The sequence below is a fragment of the Oryx dammah genome, unplaced genomic scaffold (assembly GCF_014754425.2).
Source record: "Oryx dammah isolate SB20612 unplaced genomic scaffold, SCBI_Odam_1.1 HiC_scaffold_28, whole genome shotgun sequence".
Classification (NCBI taxonomy): domain Eukaryota; kingdom Metazoa; phylum Chordata; class Mammalia; order Artiodactyla; family Bovidae; genus Oryx; species Oryx dammah.
In genome coordinates this window covers 110,346,278-110,363,855 of record NW_024070212.1, presented here as the reverse complement: position 1 = coordinate 110,363,855, position 17,578 = coordinate 110,346,278, and the positions used below count along the sequence as shown (strand labels likewise).

Below are 17,578 nucleotides of genomic sequence, written 5' to 3'. Positions count from 1 at the left end.
GTGAACAGACTTCAAACTAATAAAATACTACAGAAACAATTTAGAAATAAGCCTTATGTATACACATCCTAATTTCTCAGCAGTATTTTAACTATTTTAAAGAGCATAATTGTCTCCAACTCGCTCAGTCTCTAAAGCTCATTTCAGAAAAGCATTCACACTGAAAGAGTGAGTATTTGTAGATCTGGTATCACACAGTCATAGAGAATATAAACATGCATGGCTGAATATGCTCTTCTCCAATTTTCATTTCCTGTCAGAGCTTGTTGGGAGTTGGGCAAACTATAAACAATAATTAATTAAATTAAGGTGATCAATTTTTTATTATTTATCTGAGGTAAGACTAAATTGGGTCTTGGTAAGGGGGAAAAAACTAACATTTTCTGGATCTTTTACAATAAGAAATAACCAAATACTTAATACATAAAATTAATGAACACACTCTGATCAATAACTAGTGATTCAGGAAGTATTTGTTGCTGTTGTTCAGTTGCCAAGTCATGTCCACTCTTTGCGAGCCCATGGACTACAGCACGCCAGGGTTCCCTGTTCTTCACTGTCTCCCTGGGTTTGATCAAATTCATGTCCAGTGAGTCGGTGATGCTATCTGTCTCATCCTCTGCTGCCCTCTTCTCCTCCTGCCCTCAATCGTTCCCAGCATCAGGGTCTTTTCCAATGGGTCGGTTCTTCACATCAGGTGGCCAAAGTATTGGACTTCCAATGAATATTCAGTGTTGATCTCCTTTAGGACTGACTGGTTTGATCTCTTTGCTATCCCAGGGATCTCAAGAGTCTTCTCCAACACCACAATTCAAAAATAGCATTCTTCAGTGCTCAGCCTACTTTATGGTCCAACTCTCACAGCTGTACACGACTACTGGAAAAACCATAGTTTTGACTATATAGACCTTTGTCAGCAAAGTGATGTCTCTGCTTTTTAATATGCTGTGTAGGTTTGTCTTAACTTTCCTCCCAAGGAGCAGCAACTTATAATTTCATGGATGCAGTTACCATCCACAGTGATTCTGGAGCCCAAGAAAAGAAAATCTGTCACTGCTTCCCACTTTTTCTCCTTCTATTTGCCATGAAGTGATGGGACTGGATACCATGATCTTTGTTTTTTGAATGGTGAGTTTTAAGGTGGCTTTTTCACTCTCCTCTTTCACCTTCATCAAGAGGCTCTTTAGTTCCTCTTTACATTCTACCATTAGAGTCCTATCATCTGCCTATCTGAGGTGGTTATTTCTCCCAACAACCTTGATTACAGCTTGTGAATCATCCAGCCTGGTAGGGATGTACTTTGCAAAGAAGTTAAATAAACAGAGTGACAATATACAGCCTTGTTGCACTCCTTTCCCAATTTTGAACCAATCTGCTGTTCCATGTAAGGTTCTAACTGTTGCTTCTTGGCTTGCATGCAGGTTTCTTAGGAGACAGGTAAGGTGGTCTGATAGTCCCATCTCTTCTAAGAATTTTCCAGTATTCTGTGATCCACACAAAGGTTTTAGCATAGTCAGTGAGCAGAAGTAGATGTTTTTCTGGAATTTCCGTGCTTTCTCTATAATCCAATGAATGTTGACAATTTGATCTCTGATTCCTCTGCCTTTTCTAAGCCCAGCTTGTACATCTGAAAGTTCTCAGTTCACATACTGCTGAATCACAGCTTGAAGAATTTTGAGCATAACCTTACTAGCGTGCAAAATAAGTGCAACTGTACAGCAGTTTGAACATTCTTTGGCATTGCCTTTCTTTGGGATTAGAATGAAAACTGATGTTTTCCAGTCCTGTGGCCACTGCTGAGTTTTCCAAATTACCTGACATATTAAATGCAGCACATTAACCATATTATCTCTTAGGATTTGAAATAGCTCAGCTGGAAATTTATCACCTCCACTAGCTTTGTTTGTAGTGATGCTTCCTAAGGCCCACTTGACTTTACACTTAAGGATGTCTAGCTCTAGGTGAGTGACCACACCATCACGGTTATCCCAGTCATTAGCACCTTTTTTGTATGGTTCTTCTGTATATTCTTGCCACCTAGTCTTAATCTCTTCTCTGTTAGGTCCTTAACGTTTCTGTCCATTATCATGCCCATCCTTGCATGAAATGTTCCCTTGGTTATCTTCAATTTTCTCGAAGAGATCTCTAGTCTTTCCCATTCTATTGTTTTCCTCTACTTCTGTGCAGTGTTCATTGAAGAAGGCCTTCATATCTCTCCCTACTATTCTCTGGAACCCTGCATTCAGTTGGGTGTATCTTTTCATTTTTCCCTTGCTTTCTGCTTCTCTCCTTTCCTTAATTATTTGTAAAGCCTCCTCAGACAACCATTTACCTTCTTGCATTTCTTTTTCTTTGGGATGGTTTTGGTCACTGCTTCCTATACAATGCTATGATCCTCTGTCGTCCATAGTTCTTCTGGCATTCTACCAGGTCTAATCTCTTGAATCTATTCACCACTTGCACTGTAAAATCATAAGGGATTTGACTTAAGTCATACCTGAATGGCCTACTGGTTTTCCCTAGTTTATTCAATTTAAGCCTGAATTTTGCGATAAGGAGCTCATGATCTGAGCCAGTCAGCTCCAGATCTTGTTTTTTGCTGACTGTATACAGCTTCTCCACCTTCGGCTGCAAAGAACATAATCTGATTTCGGTATTGACTGTCTGACAATGTCCATGTGCAGAATTGTCTCTTTGTGTTGTTGGAAAAGGGTGTTTGCTATAACCAGTGTGTTCTCTTGACAAAACTCTGTGAGCCTTTGCCCCACTTCATTTTGTACTCCAGGGCCAAACTTGCCTGTTACTCCAGGTATCTCTTGACTTCCTGCTTTTGTATTCCAATACCCTGTGATGAAAAGGACATCTTTTTTTTGCTGTTAGTTCTAGAAGGTCTTGTAGGTCTTTGTAGAACCAGTCAACTTCAGCTTCTTCTGCATCAGGGGTTGGGGCACAGATTCAGATTACTCTGATGTTGAATGGTTTGCCTTGGACATGAACCAAGATCGTACTGTCATTTTTGAGACTGCACCCAGGCACTGAATTTCAAACTCAGGAAATATTTACTGAACACCAATCATATAGGTCAGACTTTATTTTTCTGGGCTCCAAAATCACTGCAGATGGTGACTGTAGCCATGAAATTAAAAGACGCTTACTCCTTGGAAGGAAAGTTATGACCAACCTAAATAGCATATTCAAAAGCAGAGACATTACTCTGCCATCTAGTCAAGGCTATGGCTTTTCCAGTGGTCACGTATGGATGTGAGAGTTGGACTGTGAAGAAAGCTGAGTGCCGAAGAATTGATGCTTTTGAACTGTGGTGTTGGAGAAGACTCTTGAGAGTCCCTTGGACTACAAGGAGATCCAACCAGTCCATATACTTTGGCCACCTCATGTGAAGAGTTGACTCATTGGAAAAGACTCTGATGCTGCGAAGGATTGGGGGCAGGAGAAGAAGGGGCCGACAGAGGATGAGATGGCTGGATGGCCATCACCGACTCGATGGACTTGAGTTTGGGTGAACTCCGGGAGTTAAGTGATGGACAGGGAGGCCTGGCGTGCTGCAATTCATGGGGTCGCAAAGAGTCAGACACGACTGAGCGACTGCACTGAACTGAATCATATAGGTCCAGGCAGGAATCTATAGCAGTAAACAAAGAAACAAAGCCCTGGAATTTCCACATCTGGAAAGGTGGAGTAGATGTACTTTCCCCTGCTCCTGCCAAATGCAACTAAAAACTCTGGACATTGGATATAAAACAAACAAAAAAGCCTCTGTAAGGTAGAGACAGGCAGGAGGCTGACTAGAAGCCTTTAGCAAGACTGATAGAGATTAAAAAAGAAATGAACAAGTTATCAACTTCAAGAATGAAACTGGAGATTACCACAGAACCTGAAGATATTAAACAAGTAACAGAACCCTTATCAAAAAGATAATACAGGAATAAGAACAGAATACTCTACACGCATAAATTCAGATGATACAGACCAACTGATCGAAAAGCATAAACTATCACAATTCACTCGCATCGAATAGATAACTTAATAAACAGTCCTGGAACTATCAAGATTTTTGAATTTGTAATTTTTATATTCCAAATGGAAAATTTTACCAAACATTTAAACAATTAACACCCTGTGGCAAACATATGGATGTTTCTCAAAAAAAAAACTAAGAACAGAACTACCATATGACCCAGCAATTCCCTTCTTGGGTATACATGTCTGAAATAAAACAAAAACACTAATGCAAAAAAGTATATGCATCCCAGTGTTTACAGCAGCATTATTTACAATTGCCAAGATATGGAAGCTACCTAAGTGTCTGTCAACAGATAAACGTATAAGGAGGATGTGGTATATATATATACACAAAGGCATGCTCTGCTGTGTGCTATGTGCTAAGTTGCTTTAGTCATGCTCAACTCTGCAACCCAATGGACTGTGGCTTGCCAGGCCCTCCTCCAGGTTATCTTCCTGACCCAGGGACTGAACCCATGTCCCTTGCATCTACCTGCATTGGCAGGTGGGGTCTCTGCCAACAGCAACACCTGGGAAGTCCATAATGGCATGTTACTCACTCATAAAAAAAAAAGAATGAAAATTTTCTATTTGCAAAAACATAGATGGACTGGTAAAATCAAAGACAAACAAATACTATATGATACTTATATGTAGAATCTAAAAAATACAACTAAGTAGTAAAAACAGCCCAACAGAAACAGACTTATAGACAGAAAGAACAAATTAGTGGTTACTAGTGGGAAGAAGGAAGGGGGGAAGGAACAAATAAGAGTAGGAGGTTAAGAAGTGCAAACTAACAAAGCAAAAACCACACACACCCCAAGGATTAACACCAGTTCCAAACAATGTTGTCCATAAAACAGAAGGGGAAGAAATAATTGCCAGTTCATTTTATGAAGCTAGCATTATCTTGATTAAAAAAAAAAAAAAAACTACAAAATATTCTTTAGGAATGGAGATACACAAATCCCAAACAATTTATCACTAAGATTCAGCAATTATAATTACATACCATGACCAGTTTATTCCAAGGATGAAAATCTGATTCAATATTCAGAAACCAGTCAATGTAATCTATCATATTGAACTGGGTAAAAGAAAAAGCATTTGACAAAACCCAATATCCAATCATGATAAAAAGCTCTCAAAATAAAGTGCACTTCCTTAACCAGATAAACAGCACCTAAAAACTCAACAGTTAACATGACCCCTTAATTATTATTAAAGTTCCCCCTAAGGTAGAAAAGTAGGATAAACAAAGCAAGTCTGTCTGCTCTCACCCCTCTTACTTAACAGTTTGGAATATACAGGAACGCAACAAAAGGAAAGAGGCTTACAGATTGGAAAGGAAAAAAGAAAGCCATCCCTATCTGCAGATGACAGCAGTCTACATAGAACATCTATGGACTCTAACAAAACAACTCCTAGCACTAACAAAAGAGCTCAGTAAGGTCACAGAATACACAGACCTCTAAAATGCAATTATACACAGTAGCAATAAACACTGAAATACAGCAAGGTTTACAACTGCTCAAAAAGTCATATACTTAGGTAAAAATTTAATAAAATATGTACAGAATCTATACTGAAAATTACAGTGCTGATGAAAGAAATTAAAGATCTAAAAAAACTGAGAGACATGCCACATTCATGGATGGGAAGACTGAACATGGTAAAGATTGTCAATTCTCTTCAAAACGATAGAAGTTTAACGCAATCCCTACATAGCAACCTATTCCAGTATCCTCGCCTGGAGAATGCTATGGACAGAGGAACCTGGAGGGTTACAGTCCACAGGTTCGAGAAGACTTGGACACGACTGAAGCAACTCAGCACACACATATGCACTATTAGAATCTCCACAAGGTTTCTGGTTTATATAAACAGGATTACTCAGAAACTTACACGGAAAAGCAGACTAGAAAAAAAGAAGTCAGGAGGAACCAGTACACCCAATTTCAGGACTCACTTTATAGCTAGGATAATCAAGACTACACAGTATTGGCTGGAGGGACAAACACCAAGATCAAATAAAGAATAAAGAAACCAGGGAATTTCTGGTAGTTCAGTGGTTAGGGCTCTGTGCGACTGCTGCAGGGGCAGATGTTCAATTCCTAGTTGGGAAACAAAGATCCCATAATCCATGTAGCATGGCCAAAAGAGAAAAAGAAAAAAGAACCAGAAATAAACCAACATAAATAAATATGTTCAACGAAATCTTGAAGAAAGTACAAGAACAATTCAGGGAGGAAAGACAGATAGAAAAAAGACAGAGGAAAAAGTACCAGTACAGCTGGATATTCACAGGCAAAAAAACCCTAAAATCTTGACCTACATCACATACCTTATATAAAAATTAACTCAAAATGGAATACCAACTTAAGTACAAAACATAAAGCTATAAGTTGGGAGGGGGAAAGGGATAAAATCTTTGAGATGTGTTCAGCAAAGAGTTCTTAATTAAACCAAAGCACAATCCATAAAAGAAAAAAGGTGTTCATAATCAATTGCACTTTATCAAAATTTAAAACTTTTGTTCTGTTAAAGACTGTTCAGAGCCTGTTCTGAATCTTGACTGTATCAGTGTCAATATCCTAGGTGTGATATTGTTAAAGTTTTACAAGAGGTTACCACTGGGGTAAACTGAGTAAATGGTACACAGACTCTCTGTATTATTTCTCACAACTGTTTGTAAAGCTATAATTATCCCAAATAAATATAATTAAAATACACACCTGTATATGTTTTAATTAGAACATTCTACAGGCATGCAAATTCAGATAATCAAAAAATATACACAGTGCCATACAGTGATAGATACTATAAGGAAGAATAAAGCACAGGAGGGGGACTGAGGATAGAAAAGAAATTATGTTAAAGAGAGGTAACAGTCAACAACGAAATTCAGGTTACAAGCAAAAACTTCAAAATGCAGAAATGAAAAATCAACAGAGGTTCTTCACAACATAGTCTCCCCATTCTAATCTAACTTACATACCATACACATACTTTAAGCAATCAGTTTAAAATATGGTACTCTTTTCAAATATTTTAAATATTTCTTTTGTCATTTATGATATCAACTCCATTTCAGTGAAACATTCAAACAAGCTTTTCCAAGATGATTGCCAATTTCTTTTTTAATAAGGTGCCTAAAATACAGTGAATGTATGAAACTCAACTGCCCAGTCAATAGCTGGCATGCCGGAAATGAGGGGGTCTTAAGCATACTGACTATTCTCCGCCCCATCATATTAGTGATCACAATCTGCCTTGTATTCAAATTATTTTCACTGGACTCCCTCCCATCATTGAAATGTAAAGTACTAAGGAGGGAACCTATTAATGAAACGTCTATACAAAAGAAGAAAGCCTGTAGTGCTGACTTTTGTTCTACGATTACACAAATTAACGTTAAATAATCACCATGCTTTTGAACTGTGGTGTTGGAGAAAACCCTTGAGAGTCTCTTGGACTGCAAGGAGATCCAATTAGTCCATCCTAAAGGAAATCAGTCCTGAATATTCACTGGAAGGACTGATGCTGGGAAAGACTGAAGGCAGGAGAAGAAGGGTATGACAGAGGATGAGATGGCTGGATGGCATCACCAACTCAATGGACTTGAGTTTGAGCAAGCTCCGGGAGTTGGTGATGGACAGGGAAGCCTGGCATGCTGCAGTCCACAGGGTCGCAAAGAGCCGGACACGACTGAGTGACTGAATGACTGAATCACCATCTTAGAGAATCTGGAGGTAATGGCATACTTCTCTACTTAGAGTAGAATGGAACACCCTACCTTGAATCTCTCCCTGAGGATCTTTGTAATACCACTTCTGCATCGCTTCATGCATCAGTGGAACTGAGACTCCCTTAGCTCTGTGTTCTTGCAGTTGTGATGCCAGTCTCTCATCATCTAGTGCACTGTCTTGGAGATAAGCCACCATTTTCTCAGCTTGCTAAGAGAAAAAATTAAAAAATGAACTGTGGAAACAAATGATCCTAAATTAATACTTGTACACATAATTGTCTCTTTTGGACTACTTGATCTGTGAGAGGCACTGTGCAAAGGACACAGCAGGCAACAATTTATTCATCCAATAATGCCATGAAATAGGTATGATCCTCATTTCACAAAGGGGGAAACTTTGTGAACTAAGGCAGGTTCAGGGGGATCAAGTCTTGCTTAAGGTTTCAAAATTATCAAGAAAACTCAAATGAGACTAAAACTGGAACAGATCAAAATCTAAGCATCTTATCAACACACTTAAGAGTGCCATTTAAAAAAATAATCCTAAATTATACAAACTAAATCTGCAAAAACGTGTTAATAGATCAAAAAGCTCAATTATATTACAAATATAATCTTTTACAAGTTTTTATTCCTTTCTGCAATACTTCCTGCCACCAACTACTGTACCCTGAAGGAAAGAGAATTTCCTCTGTAGAAAGCAAGCTATCATTTACCTTACATACAAGCAACAGTATATAAAAATGTTAGGGAACTCTAGAGACATCAATATGATGGTATTTCTGTTTTCCCTGTTACACTTTAGGTGAAAAATATAGACAACACAGTGCCTTATCCACAGCTGCTTGTATTCGCCATTTCTGGCATTCCATTAATTTCCAAAAAGAAAAAAGAAAAGGAAACAGCTCAGGGCAACCTCAGAAGAGCAAAAAATAACCTGACTTAATGACTACTACATAGCAGAAACTTAAAAGCATGAAACGATTTGAAAGACAATTACTCATACAAATAAATACTAGACATAAAAACAAGTTTTTCAGTACACAAAATCTAGTGCACAAAAGTTCCATTTCTGAATATTCATTTAATGCTTTTCAATTTTTATGGTAGTTTGCGAGGAAAGAAAGAAGAATTATGTGACTTGTACCTGCTCCAAGTGTTTGAGACCCTCTTCATCGTCTGGCTCTGTGGGAACACTGCCCATTCCAGGAGCACCAACGACTGGCGTCTCCACTGGCCGGAGGGCAGGACTAGGGCTGGGGACAGGAGGCGGGAGGATGAGGAGCGGAGAGGCTGTATCTGAAGGAATCTGCGACAGGGGCTGCTGGACATCAGGAACCACTTCTAGAGAAAAAAATGTAGACAGATGAAAATCCTCTAAAAGAGACTCTTAGAAAGAATAACAAGCATCAACTTGAGCAGCGTGCTAAATGGGCTCAACAGATTTGTGAACCATGTCATGAACACTGCTGCTACTTCTTTTGGAGAAGTGTGTATTCCTCCCCAGAATGATGGATTACCTCCATAGGGTGACAGCAAATAAGATTAAAAGGCATCCAGAAAGGGCTTTCTGCAATGCCATACTGTGTCACTAGAGTATCTACCCAACAGTTATAGGTCTATCTCTTGAAAACAAACAGAATTAGTCCAATCCCTTCTTTACATCATGTCTCTTAGCTGTAAAGACAGCAAACAGCACTGCAAATCTCCTCAAAGACACCGTATCTCAGCATGTGAAAGTGAAAGTCGCTCGGTCATGTCCAATTCTTAATGACTCCATGGATTATACAGTCCACGGAATTCTCCAGGCCAGAATACTGGAGTGGGTAGCCTTTTCCTTCTCTAGGGGATCTTCCCAACCCAGGGATGGAAACCAGGTCTCCCACATTGCAGGCGGGTTCTTTACCAGCTGAGCTACAAGAGAAGCATAAAAACCTTTATTAAAAACATCTGTTATTACTTTGAATAATTACCTATTTCGACTTATAATGACCACAATTCAACACATTCTGCAGGGTAACAAAAAGTTCACTGGGTCTACCTGTACAGAGCAGGAGGTTCTTCACAATAAGAGTAAAGACTACAAAAGAGGTTCTGTCTTGGTTCCTATTTCTAACCTCTCAGTACTCAGGCTCTTGAGGAGGAAAGGGGGATGGAAGTAATTAGATACAATTGTAGTTTCCCCTTTGAAATCTTGTTTGTTCAATTACAGCAAGCTTCTCCAAATTCCCGTTCCTCTCCACCCTTTGACAGACTTCTTAAAAGGATAGTGTGACGTCTATACAACTTTCTCTACTTCACCACCACCCATACCAGCTATAAGGTAACTTCCACTTCCAACGGCCAGAAAGTTTCTCTCCCAAAGATAAGCATTCACCCAAAGTGCTCAAACACAATGGTTTTTCCTCGTCCCCATCACTGAACCTTAGGTCTGACATTATCTTCCCAATTCTAAACTGGAACGTTCTCCTTCCTTCCTTTTCCTGCACTCTTCCTCTTGCCTTGCCAAGATTATTCTCTGGCTCCTCTATCTACCCTCTAAAAATAGGGATTACCCAGGTTCTGTTCTCAGTCCACTTCTTCTCACTCCTAACACTGCATGTAATCTTTTAAATGTTCATTCTCTCTGTGGCCCAGAACTCGTCCCATTGAGCTACAGTCCCCTCACTCTCAACTGCTCTCTGGCCATCTCTACCGAATTTCTCACGAACACCTCAGACTCCATGTTCATAACCTGAATTTGTTCTCTCCCCTCCCAAATGTGCTCCTCAAAACTTCCACTCTTTTTCTATTAAGGATACCCTAGATAGCATATTCAAAAGCAGAGACGTTACTTTGCCGACTAAGGCCCGTCTAGTCAAGGCTTTTATGGTTTTTCCAGTGGTCATGTATGGATGTGAGAGTTGGACTGTGAAGAAGGCTGAGCGCCGAAGAATTGATGCATTTGAACTGTGGTGTTGAAGACTCTTGAGAGTCCCTTGGACTGCAAGGAGATCCAACAAGTCCACTCTGAAGGAGATCGACCCTGGAATTCTTTGGAAGGAATGATGCTAAAGCTGAAACTCCAGTACTTTGGCCACCTCATGCGAAGAGCTGACTCATTGGAAAAGACTTTGATGCTGGGAGGGATTGGGGGCAGGAGGAGAAGGGGACAACTGAGGATGAGATGGCTGGATCCATCACTGACTCGATGGATGTGAATCTGAGTGAACTCCGGGAGTTGGTGATGGACAGGGAGGCCTGGCGTGCTGCGATTCATGGGGTCGCAAAGAGTCGGACACGACTGAGTGACTGAACTGAACTGAAATCCTCTCACACACCTCATTCATCTTTGACTCTTCCTTCCTCCTTGCCCTAATAAACAACAAGCAGTAACTATGTCCTGTCAATTTTTACTGTGAAATCTCATCTGCCACTTCCTCCCCTTACAAGTGCACTGCTCAGGACACCAACAGGTCACAGAGCAGCCCTCTGTCAACACAATCTACCCTCACACACAGCTTTCAAATATACGTTCCAACCATGTTTCCCACCAGCCGCCTTTTCACATCTCATACTTCATCTAAATAAAAACAGAAGCTGATTTCCTGCCCATGCTTGGATCAGCCCCATTTCTTCACTGTAGCTTTCACTGCAACCTACTACTGGAATGCACTCTCCTAATTCATCCTGCTATACCTAACTCCAAATTCTACTTATTATTTTAAGACAAGGTCAAAGACACTTGCTTCCTGATTATTCCAGGAGTATGCCAATCATGAATTCGTATTTTTTTGGTCCTAGGTTACTGATATGCACATGCTTTATTTCCCCTATAAACTGTTAAGTCCAGAGTTTCAATCCTCAATGCACATTTATGCAGCTTTCCCAAAAGATACGTGTCTAGACCCCACCCTAAAAGCTCCTAGAATAAGGCCCTAGATGTGTACATTTAGAAGTATGAACCACAAATAATTTCGAGGCATAGCATAGCTGAAAAATTACTACTACAAATGAAAGAGGTCTCAAAATGTACAAGTCCCATGGTACCTGATATATACAGTAGAGATTCAAATACTTGCTGAATTCATTCATTTAGCTTTGTTACAAACATAAAAAAAATGGAAGGAAAAAAAATCCTTGGTTCAGGCTCTCAAAATAGTATTTACTGGGCAAGAGAAAGAACAAACAGTTCTTCATAATGTTGTTCTTCAGAAACAGTGCTGGCTGTTTAAGGAGAAGACACCTAATCTAGCTTGGGACTTTGGGGTGAGGAGAGTTTCAGGCACAGAAAACAGCATATGCTAAGGCACTATGCTAAGACACAAAGGCAAGAGAACAAGGCACATATCAGGACTAACAGGTTGTGAAGCTGACGAATAGAGTACAAAGTACAGACAGAGTTTAGTGCTGAAACTGCAAAGGCAGGGCAGATGCTAGATCATGCAAGGTTCTCACAGGCCAAGTTAACAGGCATGAATTTTCATGGTGAAAGTGAAAGGTGCTCGGTAGTATCTGACCCTTTGCAACACAGTCCATGGAATTCTCCAGGCGAGAATACTGGAGTGGGTAGCCTTTCCCTTCTCCAGGGGATCTTCCCGAACTAGGGATCAAACCCAGATCTCCCTCATTTGCAGGTGGATTCTTTACCAACTGAGCCACAACGGAAGCCCAAGAACACTGGAGTGGGTAGCCTATCCTATCTCCAGAGGATCTTCCTGACCCAGGAGTTGAACCAGGGTCTCCTGCCTTGCAGGTGGATTCTTTACCAACTGAGCTATCAGGGAAGCCCTAATTTTCATTGTGAATAAATCAATTACCTTTCCATATCAGGCATTACACTGCCATTTTTTAGTACATACAAAAAGCAACATGGAAATGAACATTAATATTGCCTGTTAAGGTGTATGAGCAACTTAAAATCAATACAGTAACACTGGAAAAGGAGATATACTTTAAGCTTATTCTCTAGCAAAGGTGATGGGTCTTCCACAGAGTTATCTTGGCCTCTTTGAAACAATGGCATTATGGCCTGTCATCTGGACACATACACAGCCATTACATAAAAGGAATCTGATACAGAAATCAAACTACTGCAGAGGATCCCAAATCCAGTTTGCTTGACTGATACCAGGGTGGTTGTACCCCTAGGAAGTGATAGTACCTTGCTGCTTCTAATTGTTTTGATGAATTCTGGGATAGATACACAGGGGAAGCAGTGTTTGAGTAGGCTGACTGGTAAAATGGGCTTCCCCTGTGACTCAGTGGTAAAGAATCTGCCTGCAAAGCAGATTCCCATTTGATCCCTGGGTCAGGAAGATCCCCAGGAGTACGGCATGACAACCCACTCCAGTATTCTTGCCTGGAGACTCCCATGGACAAAGGAGCCCGGCAGGCTATAGTCTATAGGGTCTCACAGAGTTGGACATAACTGAAGTGACTGAGCATGCACACACACAGGTAAAATAACCTATTCCAATAATCCACCACTAGAAGCAGTTCAAAGAGGCAAAACTGAAGCCTATCACATCATTTAATCACCAGTCCCAGCAAAATCCAAGTCTGGCTTGCTGACTCTCATAAATACATACCATCCCCCCTGCTGGACACTTTGGTTGACAGACTATTTTCTGTCCGACTCTCTTCTTCAGCTTTTTCCATTTGCTCAGTTTTGGATTCCTCTTTCCTCTCAAACTGTGGTGCTTCCTGAGGTTGGTCTGAAGGAGAAACTGGTCTAGCAGATGAAGAGGAGGTCTGGGGTGTTTCCTCACTAGCTTCTGCAATAGGAAGCAATCTTAAATTAACAACTTAGGAAACTTAAGTTTGATTGAAAATAAAGGGCAAAATGAGCCTTACCAACTCCTACTCTGCCTGTCTTCTCTGCCTCCTCCTTATGTGTCTTCTCGGGCTCTTTGGCTTCCTCATTATGGCTGCCCTCAGAGTCAGAGCACTCCTCCCCTTCTTCTGCAGGTCGGAAGTCCATCTCCTGCTCTTCTGGAATAGGCTCTTTCTGTACTTTCTATAGGGAGAAATAAAGCCAAAGATGAACAGCATATTTGGATTTGGAAAAAGGTCAGTACCTGTGATAATATTTAAAACAAATTTCTTACCTTCAGAGAGAGGAAAGCACCAGATGAGTCAAATGTGCCCATTTCCTCTTCAGCATCCTCCAAGCACCACTCAGGCAAGCTATCCCTGTCATCATCTATGCTTCCACTGCCAGAGCGCACCCTTCGGTAACCCCGTTCATCATCCCGATCTCGAAAATCAAACTCAAACCTTCGCCGACGTTCCATGTGTTCCCGCCAGCCTGCAGAACGAGGGCCATCTGGGATGAGGAGGAGGACACAAACCTTAGAGAAGTTTTATGGCAGTATTCGATAAAGAGAAAACCATGGACAGGAAACAAAGGAGAAAATTACAACTGACAGCTAATGCAAATGGATCAACCTATAAAGAGAAAAGTAGGCAATGAAGCAAACAAAACGAAGCTCGAAGTTCACTATTATATTCTATGTACCCTCAGTAAGTGACAACAGGAGTTATCTTCATAAACTACTATCACAACATACTCTAAAGCCTTTAAAGATAAACTTAAAGAAAACCACTTTTAAAGGACACTTCTTCAAAGTATCTACTTTTAATAAGCTCTAGAACTGAATGTCTGACTGAAAGGTTGATCAGTCATTCACGCGGCCCACTCCTAGCCTAGACTTACGCACTGGATATCCTTCCATCCTGAGTCCATGCATGTTCTCCCTTTGGTAAGTCTTAAATCATTTTCTCTCTTCTGATGAAAATATCATTCTTTATGGATAAGATCAGCCCCCTTGATAATATAACAATATCCACGACATGATGCTATTATGTCAATTCTTAATACCAGGCTCATCATGTCCACCCACCAGCCTCAGGATCCCACTGGTAATTCTGATTCCTCCCCACTTCCCAAAACAATCATGAAATTACAGCACTGACATGTCATATCTGGCCCACTATCCCAATTATATAGTTTATGAAACAAAACCTCTGACAGCAGAAGTAACCTGCATAACAAAGGAACTGGAATCCAATCCTGCATCCTCTACTGCTCTTTCCAGAGCAACAGGCTTACTTTCCTTTCCCTTTTCTCTCATCTCTTAACTCTCTCTAGGGAGTTTTAATTTCCGTGGAATACCCCCAGGGACATTCCTAAATCCACCCTTGCATATTACTTAGAACATCTACTTTCCAACAGAAAATAACTGCCCAAGAAGAAAAGATCTAAGTAAAAAAAAAAACAAACAAAAAACAGGTGCGGGGGGGAGTCCTCTTGTTAATACTGACAAATCTGAATCTAAGAGAGTCTTAAAAAGAGATGCAAGTTTTATCCTATTATGATTTTATATCCTTGACTGCTTTCTCCGAGGGAGATACGCAAAAAAAAAAAAAAAAAAAAAAGGAGGTCAAAGTTAAATGTTACTGTACTCTTGAGGCCCAATTTGCTAAAACCTGTGATCTAAAACTCAAACTGAAAACCAAAGGGCAAAATGTTAAAATATCAAATACAGGTAGCATCTTATAAGACTCTTAATGTGAAAGTGTGAAAGTGTTACTCACTCAGGCATGTCTAACTCTTTGTGACTCCATGGACTGTAGCCCACCAGGTCCCTCTGTTAAAGATATTCTCCAGACAAGGATACTGGAGTGGGTTGCCATTTCCTTCTCCAGGGGATTATCTACAACCAGGGATTGAACCCAGGTCTTCTGCACTGCAGGCAGATTCTTTTTTTACTGTCTGAGCCACCAGGGAAGTCCCATAAGTCACTTACAAAAAGGGAAGGAAACTTTATTCTCCCACTTCCCACACTTTACTTACAACAACAAAACACAATTTATTGCCTCCTATGAAAATGAAGGAGTTTTATAACCAGATTGTCTAAATGTAAACTAGAGCCATTATCCCAAAGAAGTATTCATGATCAAAAGCTGAATTCCAGAGTGCTCTGTCTGCTGCTCTCGTTTCTAAGTATGCACTGCGATAGGAATCTATCCTTCTAGGCATGTGGCTCATGTTTCCCTCTAAGTTTCCTAAGCTCACCTCCCAGAGCGGGTGCTCTGCTGTCCTTAATGCTCCCAATTCCATACGTTCCCAGCTGTGAGACGTACTTTAATAAAACTACACCCTATAATTGCCTTGTTGTCTTAAATAGTTAATAAAATTTTATTCATGAAACTAAATGTAGCAGATAAGGCACATCTATAGCTTATTAAGACTGACCACTGCTTTACAGACCTTAAATCTGAACTAAATTATGATACTATTTTCTTAAGTCAAAATCACTGTATTTAAAATTTTAATCAAATCTAATAAAAGATTAATTAAAATATTAAGATAGTAACTAATAACTGATATAATCAGACTTGCTTTTAATATGCTGGGTTAAAAAAGTAGATTTTTTAATGCATATTTATACTGTTCAGCCCCCATATATCTTTATGTCACACAAACTGTCTTTTTAAAATAAATGGTAATCCATTCTTTTAATAAAGAACTGGAAAATTACCAAGTTGATGACAAAACTGAAACTCACGTGAAAGTCAAATTTCACTGGAAAGAAAGATTTACAAAAGATAGGAGACAAAAAAAGAGGCAATATATATCCAAAATCTAAGCTCTTGGGTGAGGTGGTAAGTGGAAGAATATAACACTGATGTTTTACTTTTAACTCACTTTAATAGAATGAACATTAGACGTTCGGGCTCAGAAACACTGTTCATCTTCCAAAACATTCACCTTGTTTGTTTTTGATCAGCTGGAATTTTCTTCTCACTCAGCCCAGATCCCGTCCATTCTTTCACTGAATGTTTGTTGGGAACATAGTCTACAAGCCCCTCTGCTTACAGGCAAGCTCAGCACAAAATCCCATAATGCCCTGAAGAGAACTCTAAGATCTGGCTGCCCAGGACACAGACTGATAAGAACTGCCTAGATAACTGTGATGCAAACAATGCCCACTAATGACAGAAATCTCTCCCAAGAGGCAGCCAGTGAGGAGTTGAGGTAAAAGGATTATGACTCTATCCAATGATTAACTTCAATAAGTTTCCACCTATCCACAACTCCATAAAGGACCCTAAAGACCAGTTACAATGTTTACTCAGGCCAATGATTTGTTAATCAACTTCTTTTAAGTAAATGAAAACAGTTTACATTACTATCAGTTCAGTTCAGTCACTCAGTTGTGTCCGACTCTGAGACCCCATGGACTGCACCAACTCCTGGAGCTTACTCAGGCTCACGTCCGTCGAGTCGGTGATGCCATCTAACCCATCTCATCCTCTGTCGTCCCCTTCTCCTTCTGCCTTCAATCTTTTCCAGCATTACATTATATCTTCCTCTATTAAAGTAAGCTTCCTTGGCATACAGTCAGTACATAAAATAATGTTATGCATGTGAAATTCAAAAGACATGTACACACTCTTTGTATGCTTCAGTTCTGCATGACCCGAGATTCAAACTGCAGGGGCATCTGACGATCATGAGGCATGGAATCAGCACTTGGGTAGGGAACGAACTTTGACACAAAGCACTAGTGTCTTCAATTACCAGCATATCTAATGTCAGGAAGAACAGTTTGAAGCCTTCTTAAGAGTCAAACAGAAGAACTTACAAAACCACTAATGATGACTATTGTCTCTCCTTTTTCAAAAGTTAGAGGGACAAAAGGATAAACTTATGCTTTTGCTTCTGACCTAGGTTTAAAGTTTATTCTTCAAATAAGAAATCACATTTTCAGAACAAAAAAAAGAATAAATCCTTTCTTATGCAGAGAAAAAAAACCTCAC

General features: G+C 40.0%; 1 protein-coding gene across 3 annotated transcripts in view; it reads right to left on the bottom strand.

The window, feature by feature from the left end:
* GIGYF2 (GRB10 interacting GYF protein 2) overlaps nucleotides 1-17,578 on the bottom strand; it is a 133,079-nt gene that overhangs the window by 37,407 nt on the left and 78,094 nt on the right. For 2 of the 3 annotated variants that reach the window (XM_040231776.1, XM_040231775.1), the window contains 5 exons: nucleotides 13,861-14,078; nucleotides 13,607-13,769; nucleotides 13,342-13,527; nucleotides 8,919-9,115; nucleotides 7,820-7,979 (listed from right to left, as the gene is read on the bottom strand). In XM_040231776.1, the coding sequence (XP_040087710.1) occupies nucleotides 7,820-7,979; nucleotides 8,919-9,115; nucleotides 13,342-13,527; nucleotides 13,607-13,769; nucleotides 13,861-14,078 (924 nt within the window). The remainder of the gene's footprint in view (nucleotides 1-7,819; nucleotides 7,980-8,918; nucleotides 9,116-13,341; nucleotides 13,528-13,606; nucleotides 13,770-13,860; nucleotides 14,079-17,578) is intronic. The other variant, XM_040231777.1, reaches the window with a different exon arrangement.